General features: G+C 39.6%; 1 protein-coding gene across 2 annotated transcripts in view; it reads right to left on the bottom strand.

Moving 5' to 3' along the window:
* Window positions 1–10,521: 10,521 nt before the first annotated feature.
* The window catches only part of sema3e (sema domain, immunoglobulin domain (Ig), short basic domain, secreted, (semaphorin) 3E), a gene marked incomplete at its 5' end in the record, with an annotated part of 10,639 nt that continues 1,800 nt past the window's right edge, over window positions 10,522–19,360 (bottom strand). Inside the window, 13 exon segments of one of the 2 annotated variants that reach the window (XM_035665694.1) lie at window positions 10,522–12,650; window positions 13,384–13,517; window positions 13,839–13,909; window positions 14,220–14,386; window positions 14,839–14,880; window positions 15,276–15,367; window positions 15,507–15,732; window positions 16,025–16,169; window positions 16,242–16,311; window positions 16,600–16,714; window positions 16,808–16,950; window positions 17,378–17,494; window positions 17,751–17,844. In XM_035665694.1, coding sequence (XP_035521587.1) covers window positions 12,150–12,650; window positions 13,384–13,517; window positions 13,839–13,909; window positions 14,220–14,386; window positions 14,839–14,880; window positions 15,276–15,367; window positions 15,507–15,732; window positions 16,025–16,169; window positions 16,242–16,311; window positions 16,600–16,714; window positions 16,808–16,950; window positions 17,378–17,494; window positions 17,751–17,844 — 1,917 coding nt within the window. 2 annotated transcript variants of the gene reach the window in all.

Here is a 19,360-nt window from a genome sequence, read left to right as displayed (position 1 = left end):
ATGGAGATGTATGTAACAGGAGGTAAACACTAACAGGCACAAAGCAACTCTTCTATGTAAGTCTTTTTCCCTCTTTTGCTGGCCTTCTTAGTCTGACATTTCTCCAACAAGAGGGTTTCTACAGAGCAGATGTGATGCGAAGAGACAATCTGGGCAATCTTATCCTGTGCCGCCGTCAAAGTGATAAAAAAACTTGCCAGCTTTCTTTCTTTCACCTTCCAGCTCAAGGCAGATGAATAAATATACTGAGACTTCTGTCCAACTGATCATGATCCTTGAAAAGGAAATCCTTAAAAAATCTGTTAAAGAATACAGTGTAAATTGCACAATATATGCCCCTATGATATTAAAATAAAGCATTTCTACACTACTTCTTGTGAACTGATTAACAAAATAATATTCTAGAGGTTTAGAAAAGTTTAATTAAGAGCAAACAACAAGCAACATAAAACGGGATAAAAAATATTCTCACCTCTATCGATCACAGATCTGCCATAAGAATGATAATTCACCAGCAATGAAGAATTTTTAAAGAAACACATGCCCCCACACTCACATGCAAATTTACACACAACATACAGTAGATCATTTCCTATTCAGTATGTGGTAAGCGTGAGTGAGATGTGTGGGAAGGATGGAGAGCAAGTGGTGTGTGGGCGTGTGGAAGGGCTACGTCATGCGTGATGTGTGAGCGGCAGAATCGCTATGGTCTCTCTTTGGAAAGTGCCAGATTTGGCATCATTGCAGACACACACATATACACAAACAGGAAACATTCATCAGCACAATCTCCATCTGGGGATATAGGCTGTAGCTTTGCTGTGGGCTCGTACATGGGGCCGGAAATCCTTTAAGTAATCTTAGACTGCTTATATCTACCTCATCTTCCTAATCTGGTACTTTAAAATTATTTTTGGGTGATGATTGTGATGGTGAAGATGAGATGATTGTTTTTTTGGACTATCAGAATATAACTTATGTCAATGCAGGCCTTGACTACCTATTGTCTTGTGGGAGATGTAACTGTATGTTTGGCTAAGCCATAGACTACTGTATATCTTGAGGAGAATGCAGAACTGTGGTTCTTTGGCCTGTTATTTTAAACTAACTAAACTGTCTAAAAATCCATCATTATTGTTTTTGATGTTGTTAAACTGTTTTCAACCCATTAAACAAGTGAGTCGTGTTTGTCAGTCAACAATATTATGTAAGACTGTTAGACAGCAGGCAATCACCAGATGCGGTACCATCATGTTCTTTTCTTTTGATCTCTCCCCGCTTGTCAGTTTAAATGCAATAACTACAATCTCCACTGTCACCATCCTTTTATCTCCCACGCATTCTCTGATAACATCAGACTGGACTTAAATCCCACACTCATACAGCTGAAGCATCATAGATTTTAACAGCATCACTCATTCGTAAAGACAGATCCCAAAATGAATTGGATGCTCCTGTGTGTATTGAGGAGTGAAAAGAATTCGAGCTGCTCATGGGGAACAGTTGGAAAAGCTTGAATATTAAAACATGTTTCACCTCTGAGTTCCTTTGTCTGGCTTTACCACATGTGTAGCGAGTAAATTTACTCGAAAGACTGAGATAACATTCCTTTCAAAGGGCCCCCCAACTCTGATTCAAGCAGATTCACTAAGAAAACAGAGAGAATTCCCAGCAGGAATTTAAATAGACATCAAAAACAGTCACTCTGCTTTCTTTTCTGTGGTGTGATTCAGCAGTCCTAATGGAAACACAAGGCCTACATTAATTCAACAGAAGCTTGTAGTAATGTGTTCCTTTCCATATTCACTCCTTTAAGTCACATGATTTCTTTAGTTAGGGTAGACAGTCATACATCGATCATTTACATCCATAAAAGGTAGGGCTTCATATAATGACTAAATAATCATAATAATGATAGGCCTTATGGTTTCTCTAAAATCTTGTGTGCCTCCAGGTTACATTTAAATGCAGCACAGATGAACTCCATTGCATGCTATACAACTGGAATTTAAAGCTACAGCCCATGAGAAGAAACCTATCCTGTTTAAGGTTCAGGTGTCTGAAGCCTATAAGGAGAGATAGGTGGGGTAAATCCTGGATAGGTCACCAGTCCATCACAGGGCACATACAGAAAAATACATACACACCTACAGGTAGTTGAGTTTGCAGTGCACCTAACCTGTAAGTCTTTTTGATTGTGGGATGAAACCCACGCAGGTCTGAACCAGAGATCTGCTTGCTAAGAAGCAACAGTGCATACCATAAACCTGTCTTGCTGCCCTGGGACAAACTCAGAGTCCATTAATGCTAGCTATTAATGTACTTATCCGTAATTTCCATTTTCCAAACATTAATATAGACATGAGGGCATGTCCTGTCTGATAGTTGACCAAGTGCCTCTGTGGTTCTCTTTTCTGTGAGCATTGCTTTTTTGCTCACTCAGGCATATACCATTAGAAAGACATCGCACTTATCCAATATTTGTATTCTTCTCTGCACAGTCGAGCCCGATCCCTGCACCCACATACCCATCTTTCTCTCTCTCTCTCTCTATCTGGCTCCCTCATGCACAAACACACTCAAACAAACAGAGCTCAGAAGCAGTACTTATCTCGCTCTCATTTTAATTAAGCCGATACACTGGAGCATAATGCTGCCTAGCAGTTTCTAACTCCCTTGGCTGTAATTCTCATGAATGAGAGTGCAACTTCCACAACAACAACAACAGCCAAACAGTCACTTACAAATGACTTTTTAAAAAAGTATTTTGGTACTAGTTTGCAAAAAACACACCTCTGACGTTGACCCTTGAGGAAGGCAAAGCAGTTTTTTCCCGGCATTGTTTTCTCTGGAACAGAGCCGGAGCAGTGTGGAGCGGTAACCTGCATGGAGATGTATTGCTGTCCTCTCTAGGTCTCTAGGTCTCTGTGCCTGTGTGTTTGGCAGGGTCACCATGTAATCTATACAGTAACCTGATCACACACACTTTGCCAGTGTCATTAAATTTACATATCTACCTTGAGGAGGGGAAAATATGGACTCACAACACTACTTTCTAGATGGTAGCAAAAGACCAGTGGAATGCACCAAAATGACAAGTTGAAAATTAAAGTTGCAATTGATTAATTGTTTTTTAAGTAAGACTAGGTATAATTTGTGTCACATGATCTGCTGTAATCATATAATTAGCCAACATATAACGTAAAATATTGGCTTCTATTTTCTGAGTGGCTGACTCGTAAATAAAATCAAGTAAAGTGAGCAGGAAAATTTAAGTTGGTTCATCATGGGTCCCTTTTCCTCTCAAACACTTGGTTATTCATGGACGGATTCAAGCTAGTACTTTGTCACACATTATAAACGTTCCAGCAATGTAACTGACTGACTGATAACTTGATTGTGTTAGAATGTGCATGATACGCAGGTAGAGTTACCAAGCCTTGGCAGTCTGCTTTGGGTCACTAGGGAGCATGGTTTGTGCTTTGGCGTCTCCCTTCCTCACTCAGCATCATGTTAGAACACTGCACAAGTCTCTAAAGCCACCCAGCCTTTTTTTTTCTCCTGACGAGTGACCACTGGTATCTGGCATACTAAAAATACTCTTAAAGAAACAGTGTCCACAAGACATCAGCACACCGTTATCGCTACTTCCCCTTCTCTTATCTGTTTTTCCCACCAGCCCCTCCCTCTGCTGCCATGTCATGGGAGAATTCTAAGGATAACACAGTTCACGCCCCCAAACCCTGCAAATCAGTAAGCCGGAAATCACTGCTGATCAGAGTCAGACTGGCAAAGGAGAAAAGGGTGGGAGAGAATGAAAATGTGAAACAGTGGGTAGGATAAAAATACTTCTAGTCTGATAATATAAATGAGGACACCAAATTGAAAAATACCATAAAGATGAGAGAATAATCAGCAGATGTCAAAACAGGAATGAAATGGAAAAGGAGTTTCAATTATGTGATAAATAGAAAAAGAAGGTAGACAGAGCTGCAGCTGCAGCTGCTTTATTGCTAATGCAAGCCTTTCTTGGAACTTTCAAATGCATTGAGTCTGAAGACCTCACAGTCAATCTTGCATCAGACACATATAATACAAGTATCCTCTAATATTTAAAGGCAACAGAAAGTGTAAATATCTGCATTGTGTTCTTTTCTTCCCTTTCTCCTTCCAAATTTATTCACATTACACTGAATAGACAAAACTATAATGATGCCAGTATGCAGTGCGAGGTACATTTCTGTTTGGTGAACAGATTTGTTTGCCGTTTGGCAGGGAAAAGGACATCAGAATGTTTGTAGAGGTGCTGTGATAAGGTCTAGACGGCAAGCTGTATATAATTGAAGAGGTGTAAAAGAAGATGGGGTTTTAAACTACCTGAGGACTCCTGCCTTACCAGTGTACAGTGTCAGAGGCAAACCTTGTTCAGTCAACAGGCAGATACTGTACCCATAGTGCATATTACTGTTACTAAATTCTTACAGGAGTACTGTGCACTATTCAGACTCTATTACAGTACAAGGAATGATTTCTGAATCAATTCATTTAGGCATCCCACCGTTTCTGAAAGTGTTCATAGCCTATTAAGCATTATCGTTTACAAATCACATATTACCACTAACCCTTTCTAGTATAAACAATTACTTTTAGATTTTTGCAAAAGCTGGAAACTTGCTGTTCAAAGATAGATGTGTTACCCCCTCTATGCTAAACTAACCTAACACAATGCACATTTATGTGAAAAGTCTACACTGCAGTGCCACACAGAAAAGGAAAAAAATTAATTAATGTAGAATGTTACAAATAGTAGCAAAGTTGAATATGAATGAATGGACAAGTAAACTAATTGCTCAATTTCTAGACATCTTTGTCTATGACTCGCTCTTAGTATTTGTCTCTTGCCACTTAAAAGCTAGCTGTGAAAAGAGAAGATGACCTTGCATGTGTGCGTGAGTGTGTGTCCCAATGATGTCTAAGATTGAGAGCATGGAGATGAAGAAGAGGCATCACTTTCTGGTGTGCTTTTCATCTTGAGTTATGCAGAATACTCTAATATCACCCTCATGGGCACCTGCTTGGCGCAAGACTTTAGAACCGCAGAGAAACTGTACCACCTGGTGTGTGTGTACATATGTGTATGCCTGCGTGTGGGTGTGTGTGTGTGTGCTCGTGTGTGCGATTGAGTATGCACACTGTACTCAACCTGCCCAGGGAGAGGATCCATTCTCTCATCAAATATTCACCAGTAACCACAGGCTCCCAGCTGCTTGCTGCTATAATGCACACACATTGGCATGTTATTGGTGCCTGATGTACTCGCTGAAAAATGTGGCCCATAAAATGTTTGAACAGTCCATTTTCAGGATCATTTTTCAAGTTTATGCAGCTCAGTTTCAAGTGTAACTACCATACCAGTACACCTGGACAGCAAATCTCTCACTTGAGTGCAAGCTGGCTGGTAGCCAAATTGTGAGTAAAAGGTAATTCCCAGGTGCATGTAGCTCAACTCAAAAACACGTGCTCATGCACTTCAAGTGTATCTTGCAGCTGTTTGTATAATATTCTACCATAATGTGCATGCCATGTTTGTCTATTATCAACATTAACTAAAAAAGCCACGGTTGATGTAAGATGTATACAGAGTTTGATTCATTGACAGATATCTTGGGGAGAAGAAATTAATGCACATTTACATTTACTCCTTACTGCCCACCCTGTCTTATTTTTTTACAATACTGGTCTGTATTCAGCACCGTAACATGATCCACTTTCATCTAATGCATGCATTCATAAATGACGGTGTCTTTGAAAGGAGAAAAAATGTATGTGACTTAAAACTGATTAATGTGAATGTATAAATTATAAATGTCTAGACATTATAACCAAAAATGGAAACTTGTGCTGATGTGCAGTGATGGAAAAGATACAGCCTAAAATGTTTAGGGTATTACATTGAAAAGCTCAAATGTAAATAACACATTTTAAAGCAATGATTTTACTTACACAACAGGCATGCCTAATTGTAACAAACATTACTGTAGATCACATTCTAAATTTAATTTTGTTCCAAAAATCATACATCATATGTCATCATTTTAGATAGAAAAATATTCCCTCAAAATGAATGAGTATAATATAATACTGTAATAACACAAAATAGCATACTCCCTTTACATATACCAAGCCATAATTCACAATTTACCTCAGATGTGGAAAAACAGCAGCCCCTCTGAAAGTCTGTTTATTTATTGTCAAGAAATTGTGTAAGACCACACACGATACAGTATCTAGTACCTTTGTAACAGTAATATTCCACTGGGGGAATTCATTTCATAGTTGACTTGTTTCATGTTATCATGAAATGCTGTCAGCTCAGACTGGTGCTGCAAATACAACTGCTTTGGTTGGAGGATAGTGTGAGAAATCAATTCAAGCTAATTTCCAACACACCTTTGTCCACACAGGTATAACCAATTTGTAAATATATTATTTGCAAATATTATTTGTGCATTGCTGAGGAACATTTGCTATTCACCATTTGCATTTGACAGTCTTTTCTACTGTAGTCATCTGTGTAGCAAGAACTGGGTGGCAAAAGTAAAGCTGAGAGTTAATCAGCAATGTATTACATTTGAGTCAAATCTAGCTTAATCACTTACAAAGTATAAGTCTTCTACAAGACGCTTTAAGAGAATGTTTCTGAAAATGTCACCAAGGTTAAACAATCTGCTTAATACTTTTAATTAGATCAGTCATAGTGTATAAATCCTTATTTTTTTCTGTGGAGAAAACTGTCTGCAGTTGTAACATCTATTTAAGCAGCATCTCTCAAAACAGCTTTGATGAATCAACATCGGGTAAAATGCTGTCTTGTGGTTTGTTTTCCTCATCTCTTATCTCCTCTCTACAGTGGGGGAAAAGGCTATATGTTTCATCTTTATCAAAATATCACAGTTGGTATCTGGTTATTTTGGATTTTTTATGACTAAGCTTTTTGTCATTTAAAAGAAGGATTCAGAAATTATATCAGAGAAAAGCAGATGAATGAGTTCTTTTAATGCATTACTCACTTCATGCTCTTATTCTTACTCTATAATCATTTTTGGATTTTTGGAGTTTGTTTCCCTAGCTTTATTTTCCTTTTTTAGGACAGACAATAGTATATAAAGATGTCCAAACACCTTAGATATTCTATTTCACTTTCTCACCTTTGGTTGACTGACTTATCAATATAAAAACAATATGTCAACACATAAACACAGAGAAAATAGGGTAGGCATACTGATTAGACAACACCCAACTCACTCCAGTGGAACAGACACACACACTGGTTGCCTACAATATATGCTTATCAAATCCAAGACTTTTAAAATACATGAATTTCTTCAGCTATAAAAATATTTTGGGATCTCCAGCTGTAGAGGAATTCCTACAACACTGCAGTGTAGAGATCCAAGCATTTATATTTCATATTGTTGTATTCATAGTCAAGTATTCCACAGTAGCTTTTTGCGGTGTAGCTTTTTGTGTGCAATGCTATACATTCTGATTTCTGCCCTTTCTGTTTTCCAACAGCTTGTGTCAATGTGGTGGGTTGATTGACTGCACGTGCTGTTTGTTGTTTAACAGCCTTGGCCAGCTGTTGGTGCTGTCACGGTGCAAAGGTCAGAGTGATGTAATGAGAAAGATGTAGGGATAAAGAGAAGGATTAGAGGAGAGAACAACCCCCACAGGGACACAAATGTAGTGATTACACCCAGATTAATGACACAGCACTCACTGAGTCACATGCACAAACATCCGTGGCATTGGCATTACTTTCACTGAACACATTGTACTTCACTGCATGCACACATGGAAATATCCACCCAAACACAGTTTTTTTATTTTTTTTATTCAGATTTTTATTCAGTCATTCTGCAGGATGTGCATTCCAAAAATGAAAACACATGACAATGAACTGTTGTTGTTTTTTTAGCTGTGCTAAACAGCATTACTACTTTATACCTGTCTGACATGTTTGCTTTCGATGTATTTTAGGGCATCCGTGTTTGTCACTTGCACCAGAACCTGTCCCACTTCCCATGGTAAATTTAGAGTTCAGGTTGCCAGATAAGGCAGCAATATAATTCAAAGACGTGTTGGTCCCATGAGAAGCAAATCCCCAAGGTGAGGAGAGCGCAGAGCTTAACATCACACACCTCCCTGGGTACGAGATCCTCTGTTCTTTCCTTTTCCTCTCCATTTCATTTTCACTGCTTCACTCACTTCACACTTTCTCTCTCACTGACTCACTCTATCTTCTCTGCTTTCCCCTGGCTATCAGCAGTAGGAAAAAGCCAGAGGATCTACGCCTCCCATCTTCCTCACTCCCTTGGCTGTCTTCTCTGGCTCTTGTGTGTGGTGAGGTATGTGAGCTGTGGGAAACATCACAGGATGATGGGTGGTTGGCATCTTTTATACATGCAGACTCCTCCCAGGGATCATGGAGGGGACCACAAGCGCACGTGCAGCACTGTGAATCATGCTAAATGAATAAGTTGAATATTTATTAGGTTCTATGGGTTTCGTATATGCTTTTGGAAGGCATATGTGGAACAAAAACATAGATCATGGACACAGAATGATAAAGAAAAAAAAACATCTGCACAAAATGACATTTTGCAGGAGACGGTCAACCTCTCTTTGTGCTGGTTACTCACTCCTGAGGGGAAATACTGTACCTCACTTCTCACTGGCAGCTGTGTTAGTGAGATAACACACAGTACATGTTGACACACTGCTAATGTGTTGATGTCTATATTATTTCAGATTCCCTTTATGTATTTTGTGTGCTTATCTTTGTGTGTGTATGTCATCTTCCTGTTTATTGGTGACAAATATACTTCAGAACTGGATCCTCTTTTGTCCTAACCTCATATGCAGAGCAAAATGCTGCCTGTGCCACTACTGATAGTAGCTCCCCTTTGCTATCGGATAACTTATCAGTGTGGAGTAGCATATTTTATGTTTAACCTTCACTTGTCGCACCTATGTGCCAAGAACACCTAGAGATAAACTAAAGATAGGCTTACTCTGTCTGGACACAAAATAGCCATAGAGATCATTATGTTGGATAGAGCAAATCCAACATAATGAATTGTATGGAAATATTAAAAGCACTGCAGTGCAACAGGGCGATGTAGTGAGGATCTATGAACACTGATCCTCACTAAAGCTCAAAACAATTTATTTCTCAGAGGATTAAAGCTGTAGCTTACAGGTCGGCTGGAAAAAAAATGACAGAGTTTATGAAGTGAATAGGAAGTGATTGGTAGGAGACATTTGGCCATGGGGGTGTGCTTTAGATGTGTGTATGAGGTTAGCTTTCCATGTCAGTGATAACCTTAAATCAAAAGAAGACGAGAGAGAGACAGAGGGAGAGAGAGAGCTGTATCTGTTCACATCTGCCGGGCTTTCATCCTTGTTTACACAGACATACCCGCTAAGATTTGTATACAAACGTTGCAAAAACATGTACAGTATACTGTACACACTGACATGTGGAGTTTTACTAGTTGTAAAGTTTTGTTTATTATTTGCCCATCGTAATTTTCCACTGCTTCATAACCTCTCTTTTCGCTCATTTACGCTTGTAATAAAGTGTTCTGGTGCATTGGTTCCTGATAGAAACAGTGCTGTGTGGGGACAACAAAGGCGGCAGGAAAAAGGGAGAGGGGTGCCAATACAGGAAAAAGATAAACGCTCTCATCATTTCACATGTACAGAAGTCTGTTTTATGTAGTGGCCTCTGACCTTTTGATCTTTCTGTAGATCAATGAATGGATTTATAGCATTTCATTACATTAAACTGGCCTCTTTAACCTTGAAATGTATGAAAAAAGAAATATGTGCAGCTCCAGAATCAACATCACCATCTGTTACCAAAGATGCTCAGATGGCATCTATCAGTTGGGTCAGTAGCTCCATCCAGCAAATGCCAGCTTCAGTCCCAGAAGAAAAGAAGGGACTTTTGAGATTAACTAAGCTGACAAGTCTCATACATTAGAGTGTGATATATGAATGGCTACAGGGACCATTGGCCAGAGGGTCCAGGGGCCAGAGTAACAGTGTTAAAACTTGACGGAGAGAAGAGAGAGCGCTTTGATGAGGAGGGGAGCTGAACTGGTTCAGAGCCTGTTGCTATGGTAGCCATGTGGAATAAATCAGCAGCATGAATTCCATTCTCAAATGCCTTCAGCACCCCACAGACTCAGGTAGACTTAGAGAGAATTTGAATGAGTATAGTGTCCCAGTGCACCAGAATCATAACCAGTCCTTACTGGATGTACACGATTATGTGTTTTACCAGCATGTAGCCCATTCTATGATGTTAGCCAATAAAGTAACTGTTTTTAATATGGTGTTCATATTACAAGAGAAAATTTCTAAGTTAATTTTAGTTTTATGTACAAGGCTCTCTCTCCTTTTGCTTCATTGGCTCCGCCTTGCAATATGTTTGTGTGTGTGTGTGCAAAGGGACTGAGTATACTTTGTCATTATTGATGGCTAAACCACAGAGGTGACACCAGGGAAGGAAGGTCCATCTTTTTTTAATGGCTGGTATTTATAAGGGGGTATAAGCACACACAGTATTTTTTTATCTTAGTTTAAGAATATTCAAGGAGAATGATGAGTGACGATATAAAGAGACCAAGTGATTTTCTACCACATTATGAATACAGTAAAGACAACAAGGTCAAAACTATAAAGTGAGAACACTTGACATAAATGCACGACATTGAAAAATGAGAGATCCTCCAAACTCTATTTTTAACACAACCACTACAATGCATTTCATTGTAAAATCAGATTGTTTGATGTTTCTGTCATCTCAGAATTAACTGAATATTCATGAAGCTGACTCATCAGTTTTGTTGACACGCTTGGATGGACACCCTAACATTTATTTGTCTTTTTTTTCTTCTGAGCAAATTGTGGTGTACTACATTTCTGTTTGTGGTGGTAATTATGAATCCCATCTGCAACATCATTACAGATAAACAAAAGGGGCGGGGGAGGGGGGGTCAAAAAGGGAGAGCAAGTAATGGAGGGAGAGAAAGGGAAAGAGCAAGGACTGACTTTTTGAATACAGTTACCAGATGTGCACGCAAAGACCACCCAGAATTTTTTTAGATAAATAAAATATACAATACACACAATACTGTTGATACATTTGATCACAAGTAGATGTGTAGGTAGGAACTTAATAATAATAACAATAATTATAATTATAATAATGATTATACCACTTTTAATCTATTGTAACAGTTTTTACATTTGCTTAATTTCTTCCATTGAGAGCATAGTTATAATTAAAACATGCCTCAAATATCCATAAATAGTGGCATTGCAACATCTTACCGTATGCATTGTGGCCATTGTAACCAAACACACCACAGCGATGACCACATTATATTCAAATTAGCAGTATTGTAAAGCTCCAAGCATTTTTCACTGTACAAAAACAACACGCTATATTTTCCAGTTTACGACATCTAAACAACTACAGAACTCAAAGTAGAGACCAAGAAAATAAGTTACTATAGTACCAAAAAAGATTAGAAGGCCATTACTTTTAACATAGTTGTTCTCTCATAGTAGATACAGTAAGAGGTTTTCATATTAAGCCATTGAATGAAAGGTGGAGCAGAGGACTCATATAACAGTCTCTGTGTGGATTGACAGCTGGGTTGGGCTAGGTCAGTCCACAGGAGCTGATATATTATATTCTGTCTCTTCAGATCAGAGGCAATGTCGCTTAATCAGTCATCCATCTCCTCCCCGGGCCTCTGCTCTGTGCTGACACTGACATTCATAGTATTTATCCAAGGTCTGCACTGGATAATCAGTTTACACCACACAAAAAGGAAAGAAATTGCTTTTTAAAATAATTGGAAACATCACAGTCAAGCCACTGAGTGATAAATGTAGCTACAAAAGCTAAGCAACCTGCTACTGTTGTTTTTCAGTTACTGCTCTTGTTGAAAGCAAAGTGAAAACCTTTTACATGGTGCAAACACTGAGTGAGTCTGACCTTTAGACTGTATGTGTGTGTGTGTGTGTGTGTGTGTATGGGTGTGTGCATGTACAGTCAGTCTCTGTTCTCCTCAGGTGTCCAAGGTGTGCCTGGGCGCTCGGTGGGAGTTCTCCTCTGTTCTCCCTTTCCCTCTCTTCTCGCCACCCGGAGGAACATACTTCCTTCTTGTCTTTTTTCGTTTTTTATCTGAGCACCACACTCTCTCACAGTACTCTTCTACTCTCTGGGCATCCCCGTAGCCAATCAGCTGGAGAAACTCCTTGTACCACAGCCTGGAGTTGGGGCCTGGGACTAAGGATGGCACCAGAGCCCTCGGGCTGATGCTGGGGCCCGGTTGGAGCCCTATGGAGGAGTGGCAAGAAGCTGCAGCTTTTTCTCCCTCCCTATCATTAGCCCTGTGGATCGCTGACTCTACCCTCTCCCCTCTTAGCACGTGTAGAGAGGTACGCGATAATGTGTGCACGTATCCATGTTCCACAGTCTGGCACACATACACACCAGCGTCAGAACTCCTCACTCGTAAAAACAGCAGCCCATGGGAGGTCAGGATAACCCGCTCATCACCTCGAACCTAAAGGAGGAAAGAAAGTGATGTAGCCATTATTTAAGTGTAGCAATTCAGACATTTGCTGCACTGCACTGCATTAGTTCTTCTCCCAAGAGAAATTTTAATTAAAAAAACAACAGGACTAAACTCAGCAAAGGATAAATTAAGGAACGGTAGTTCTTTAAAAGTGCAATCAATACAGTGACTCTGTATTTAAGTTTCTGTGCAGATTTCTGTTTGCTGCAATATACGCTGCAAGTTTAAATATAAGGTTTAGATCTAAAGGTTTGCGATATAAACATTTAAAATGCATTTCCCAAGGTTGTGAGATATATTGCACTGATTTAAGTCACCATCCCTGTATCAAAGAGAATGGAATTTTGTTTGTGGTGCTCTACACATTGAAAAATTAAATATAAATATCCAACAACACAATCCCTCTCCCAGTTACTAATGATAGTCCACAAACCTCACTATGTAAATGTAAATAATTTACTGCTTTGAGCGCCATGAATGAAATTCCGTTCACCTCAATTGCACTGAAGTAGCAGCAAAAATCTCTGTCAAGTCAAACTATCATGGCTAGACAGATCTATAGGGGTAGTTAACTAACTATTAAAGTTTCAGTACTTCACCTCGGCTCTGCTACTAAATTTTTTTCCCCAGAGTTTTGTAGCTTCTTGTGTCTGTGTCTGTAGTGCAATATTTTTTCAGTTCACATTTGTATTTATTTCACGTACAGGTCTATTGAACTCACCTCGTGTTTCACTACTCCTTTCTGCAAGAACCAGAGGACCTTTGCTTGAAGCGATCGAGGGACACACTCAAGTAAAGTGCTGTTGCTCTCCACTCCATACACCAGCCTCTCCTCAGCTTTGTGCCATTGTTCATCTGCACACAAACACACAAACACACAGATCATAAAATAAGGTGAGACGAGAGAGATGGCTGCCGTGACCTTAGAGTGAACATTGAGTAGATTGCTCTACCCCTATCTGCCACAGTGGGAGCACACTAACCTCTCTCAGATCTAACCACAATGGTTCATATTTTTTCATAATTAGCTTGGTGCTTCCCAAGAACTGCATCATTTCCTTGCTTGTACACAGTATTTGTCTGACAAAATCTTGCAATACAAGTAAATATACACAAGCATGCCCATGCACAGACACACACAAAAACACACATCACACAGTCATTTTATACACTAACCATCAATTTGCAGCCCATTGCACAGCTGGACGGCGTTGCCATGGCGAACATCCTGCCGCCTGAATCGTCTGCTGAGATTGGAGCGGGCGAAGTAGAGAGAGAGAGTAATTTTGAACATGTGATGAAAGTGCAAAAGGAAAGGAAAGAAAGAGGAAGGGAGGTGATCAAGTGCATACTGATAGGCATTACATAACACCTGGCTGTCATGTCTCTCAGAGCCTGTGATACTGACTTGATAAACCAGCCTCAGAGCATTGTGACATTCAGGGCGAGATGCAACAGAAGTGTGCCTGTAAAGGTGTGAACAGCTGATGATATCACAGAAATACATTTTCAGGGAGAAAAAATGAGACCTGTCTCAGAGTGTGTGTGTGCTGTTACCTCTTGGTATAGATTCCAGCAGGGTAAAATCTGGAGCAGGTGAGACCATCCCAGGCACAGTAAGGGTCTCTGGCCAAACAACAATCAGCACATTCTGACCCATAGAGGTCACACTGATGTAGTCTGACCTGGGCCACACCCACTTCTGACCCCACATATAGCTGTTGCTGTGGAGCCAATGTCGAGTATTAATATCAAGACAATTGACAATTTGAAATATATACAAGCAGTACAGTATATAGATGAGTGACTATTTAAACTTAATTGTCTCTGAAACCCTCTCCATTCTCCCATAGGTGTTCAATGTTTAGTTGTTTGATTGATTCAAATAATTTTTATTCTCATCAAACCCTTCAATGCCCCCTCATGTCCTGTATTAAAGCATCTGTATTACTTATGTATCTTCACTCCTTTAATTTGTCACCTGCCTGTATTTATGTATTGTGTGTATATATATGCTTTCTGTCTTTACCTGATGTACCTGGGTTACATTGCAACAACCTGTCTACAGTACATATTAATTATGTCAATACAAAGTGTTGCAATGTTAACATCTTGTGGCTAAACAACAGAATTGCATGAAGGAACAACAGTATAGGGATTCAAATGGTCATTTTACCCTTTTAGGTGATATTATGATCTCTCTTATTGGTGCTGGCACCTGTAAATAGAAAACATGTTGCTGTTATTCAAAATTAATGTGGTCAGTCGTTCATCATGCTATAAGAATAAAGTAACAAGAGTTGGCATAAAGCACTTTGTCACTACAGGGCTTTCCCCATGCTTCTTTCCATCCCAAATCAAGAATTAATTAAAATTGCAGCAGAAATTGTAGACAGTTTTCTATATCTAACTGATTTAAGTATAATTGATATATTTAAATCATTCTCAAGTCATAAGTGTGCCCCTCTTAAGGTAGAAACGGTGCAAATTAGCAAGGGTTTCAGAACAATGTCTCTTATTGTAAAACTACAAATGTGTATGCAGTAAAATCCCAAATTTTATTGGTTACAAAGTGTTCTTTGCTTTCACATTTGTTCACTAAAAATAGAGTACCTTGAATACTTGCAGCTCTTCCAGCAGCACCTCCTCCATAGTGTCTGTGTCTTTGTTGTAGATGGTGATGACTTTCAATACCACAGAATCATCTAACGGAAGAAGACATTAATGTTACATACACAAAGGTTTTACAGGTTATTCAGAGTAACTCTTGTTTGTCTTTCATTTTGTACATAGTAAGTGTATTCTTCATGCATGACTTATAATGCATAAAGAATAATAGTGTACCAGTGCCAATGTAGAGAACATGGTAGTGTCCATCCTGTGCTTGGACTCTGTCCACAGCGATCTGGGTCAGCTTTCTCCTGCCTGGCTCAGTCTGCAGCAGGATGGGTCTACGGTGCTGGGGAAGTACTGGGCGATACATCACAGGATGAGAACGCACAAACCGCAAAACCTCATCCGGAAACTCCTTAGAGCTGGAGAAGCCACCTCCGTTCACTTTACTGGCACACTGTTCAAGAGATGGTGTGACAGAAATAGAGAGAGTAAAGGAAGGGGCAGGGATGGAGACAGAAGAGGCCATTTGCTGCACTGGCACTTTACGCTGTGTGAAAAAAAAAAAGCTGACATGTCTGGCTCAGACTGTCCCTGTGTGACCTACCAAGGTAGCTACAACAGTGCTAACATTCACCAGAGCTGTCGTACATGCTCTCAACACTGTCCTTCTTAAAGGACGTCTGTCGTAGACACAGACTAATGGAGACTGCTGTGAATGCATAATGTTGTGGTGCATTTAGACTCACAGATCCAGGTCGAGGGTAGGGGATTCTGTCCTCATAAGGTGTCCAATGATGCTCAGGTCTCTCTCGGTAGGCAAAGGGACCATTAAAGGCTGCTCTGATATCATCCATGTGATAGACACACACTGCATAGCCTTTAAAAACCGTGCTGCAAAAGAAGGTTTTATTAGTGATTTGAAACAAACTGTAAAATGAAATGCTGACGTCACTTTTCACTCACCTTGTTGTGCTAAAGAGGCCAAAGATTTCTGGATTTTTCCCATCCTTATTCTTGAGCACAAACACATCCTCTGAGACACAAAATATACAATTTAGCTGTTGTGTGTTAACAGGGTGACATCTTTCTCATTCTTCAGCAGTCAGAATCTGTTTTCTATCCAGATGGTTAGATGAGTCTTTGTGATTTTTGGAAATCATATTGTTAATATTGGTTACCACTACTATAGCTCAGAATACAAAAAAATACTCAATAACAAAGTCACCTTCCAAATTTTGAGGGATGTAGATGCAGGTGTGTGTGTAAACTCAAAGTTTAACAGTAAATAAATAAGATTCAAACAGTCTCTTCGTAGTCCTACCGAGTTCATCGAAATGTGTATCAATGCCATTTGGTCCAGCCACAGAGCAGATAAGACGAGTTTTCAGGAAAGAGCTCCATCTATTCACCAGCATTCTCTGTCCTCCTTGGTCATTCTGAGAGATGAAGGCAGATATAGAATGTGAGTGCAGTACTTTGGCTTTGGCTGATCATACCAAGAAACCTTTCTACAACATTAGCATTCTCACCGCACAGACTCGCCCAACGCGAGTATATACTGCCTTGTTCCCTCCCTCAGCATCCATCTCCCTCTCAGTGAAGAAGAAGTAAACCTTATCATCATCCTTGTCATCGTTGTCAGGAATAACTGCTGACCCCACAAATTTAGGTTCTGAAGAGAGAAGGAGTTGTAACAAAATGAGTGGAATGAAACATAAATTAAAAAGCCCTGGTAGTGAAGGTAGCAGTAGTGATTTGGTGCTGGAGCAATTTGTTATAAACTGTTAATTTTGATTTTCCTTCTCATTTTAGGGGTTTTATGGTAGGAATCTCCTATAAAGAATGTAATACTTGTTATGACAGTCTGACAAAATATCTGTATGTGAAGATATAAATTATTTTAAACAAAAGCTCATGAATACTAAAAAATAGAAAACATTTACACTATGAATCATTAGATCAATAGCATCTAATTTTCTGAACTTTCATACAATTTTAATATATTTTTGAAAACATACTCAGTTTGTTATCACATACTATATCTGTTGGCACTGCTTTGCATTTAAAGGGAGATGATTCTTCCTGTAGTGTACACTAACCATTCAGTTGCTGCCGGTCGTCTCTTTCAGTGCGTGTGTAGGTCTGGTTGTTAAGTCGACACAAAGCACCGTCATTCTCCCAGTAGTCGGTGTACAGGCCAATATACAGCTCTCCTCCTAATGTATACACACGTACACACACATAAACAAACACAAAAAATGTAAATTATTAAGAATGCACACCCTTTTGCTGTAATTAAAATACTGATATAAGAAAACACCACAAGATGGCACTATTGACTTGTTAAATTCTATTCAATAAAGACTTGCATGCATTTATCCAGCTGAAATGAAAACTTTCATTCGTCTCACAACTGTGTTTTTAGTTTAGATAATGGTGAGATGATGTATGATGGAGTGAGCAATGTCTTACTGGAGAGCGTTGATGTGCAGGGACTGTTGGGGTCATATGGACAGCGTCCTCTGCCACTCATTATGCTGTCTCCTTCAAGAGCAAACTGCTTGTCCTAAGAGCAACGCACAAAACACACACACAGATACAGGCGTAGTTATGCATACACAAATATGGATAACGCAAGCACACACTCAAAAGCTGTAGCCTAGCAAAGGCTTTAACAACATCCAGACAAACCTCAGTAGGTGATGCGTGGGGAGAGAGATTGAGGAGAATAAGAGAGAGGAGGGATCTGAAAGTGATGGATGAGAAGGAGGAAGAAAGATAGATGAGACAAGGAATGATGGATAACCAAATGAAGGACTGTCATCTGAATGTCTTTAACCAACAAGTCACTGTTCTTATATCATAGTGAGTTCACTGCGTCTACTCTTCTGATCTCTTTGCCCTGCACAGCAGGTGACAGAAACACACACACATACATACATACCCTGAATTCCCTCTAGATCCACAGCTCATATGTTGTAGGCCACCACAGTGTTTACGACTGTCACTGGCAGATCAGAGGGGGTGTCATATATTGATTTATGAGTAGCCAAGCAACCCTACTGTGCTGTGACTACCGTCCTGTGTTTGACTGTAACAGAAGTCAGTTTCTGGGTTAAACTCATCCATCATGTAATGTGGTCTATCAAAACCAAACGGAAAATAGGTAAAATAGGCTGAATCAATATTAATCTACATGAAGTACTCTGAAATGTGTGCTGTTTTTTATGTCTGGGTCAGGGGTGCATTAATATTTTATTTGTTAGTCAGTGGTTGCCTTGGTGAATTGCAATAGTATTTCCTATAGTTTATCGTTGTCTAAATATTATTCGGCTTAAAGGTAATTAAAGACTATATGTGATTACATGTAGTACACCAAGTATCTAAATTATGTGAGGCAATCTTGTAGAGACATTTGGTTGGTTATACTGATCCAGTTTTGCTCACTCTGTTAGCATTCCAATGGTATGAGAGATGGCTGAGCTTGGTTCCTGGCCTGGTCGACCTACTGGACCAGTGTTGGAATGCAGGGTGGAAACCTTCTCCCCTCCTCACTCTCTAAATACATCACAGACACACACACACACACACACACACACACACCTAGGACCGAGTTTGACACCTGGGAGGTACCGTATGTGTCATACTGCAGACAAACATACTCGCACAGATGTATGTAGGAAATTTTGCATGGACACCAGTATGCACGCAAAACATTCCAGTGGGCTCAAATCCCACTAAGGCACACATTTAAATTGACCCCTGAGTGAGACAGAACATTAGTCTTCCTCAAACATGCTCCTACAGAAAGCAGCACCTGGCCTATTCTCTCTTTTTACCCGGGCCGAAGTAGTATTAGCTTTATTTAATATAAATTATAACTTTGTGCCAAATAATTTGTCTAACCTCTGGGAAAACAAAAGATAACTGAAACTCACTTCCATCTCCACATCACATCACTCTTGCTAGGAGAATAACAGTAGCATGTGTTAAGAGTCTGACAGCACAGTGGTCCACACTGTACTAACAATTCTAGGAGCTCTAAATAATGTAGAGTAGAGAAGCACAATGGGAAATCTGGA

This window comes from Morone saxatilis, unplaced genomic scaffold (genome assembly GCF_004916995.1).
Source record: "Morone saxatilis isolate NCDOM2014 unplaced genomic scaffold, NCSU_SB_2.0 Contig2, whole genome shotgun sequence".
In the NCBI taxonomy this organism is placed as follows: domain Eukaryota; kingdom Metazoa; phylum Chordata; class Actinopteri; family Moronidae; genus Morone; species Morone saxatilis.
Note: the sequence above shows the minus strand (reverse complement) of the source record. Positions and strands in the feature narration are given on the sequence as shown.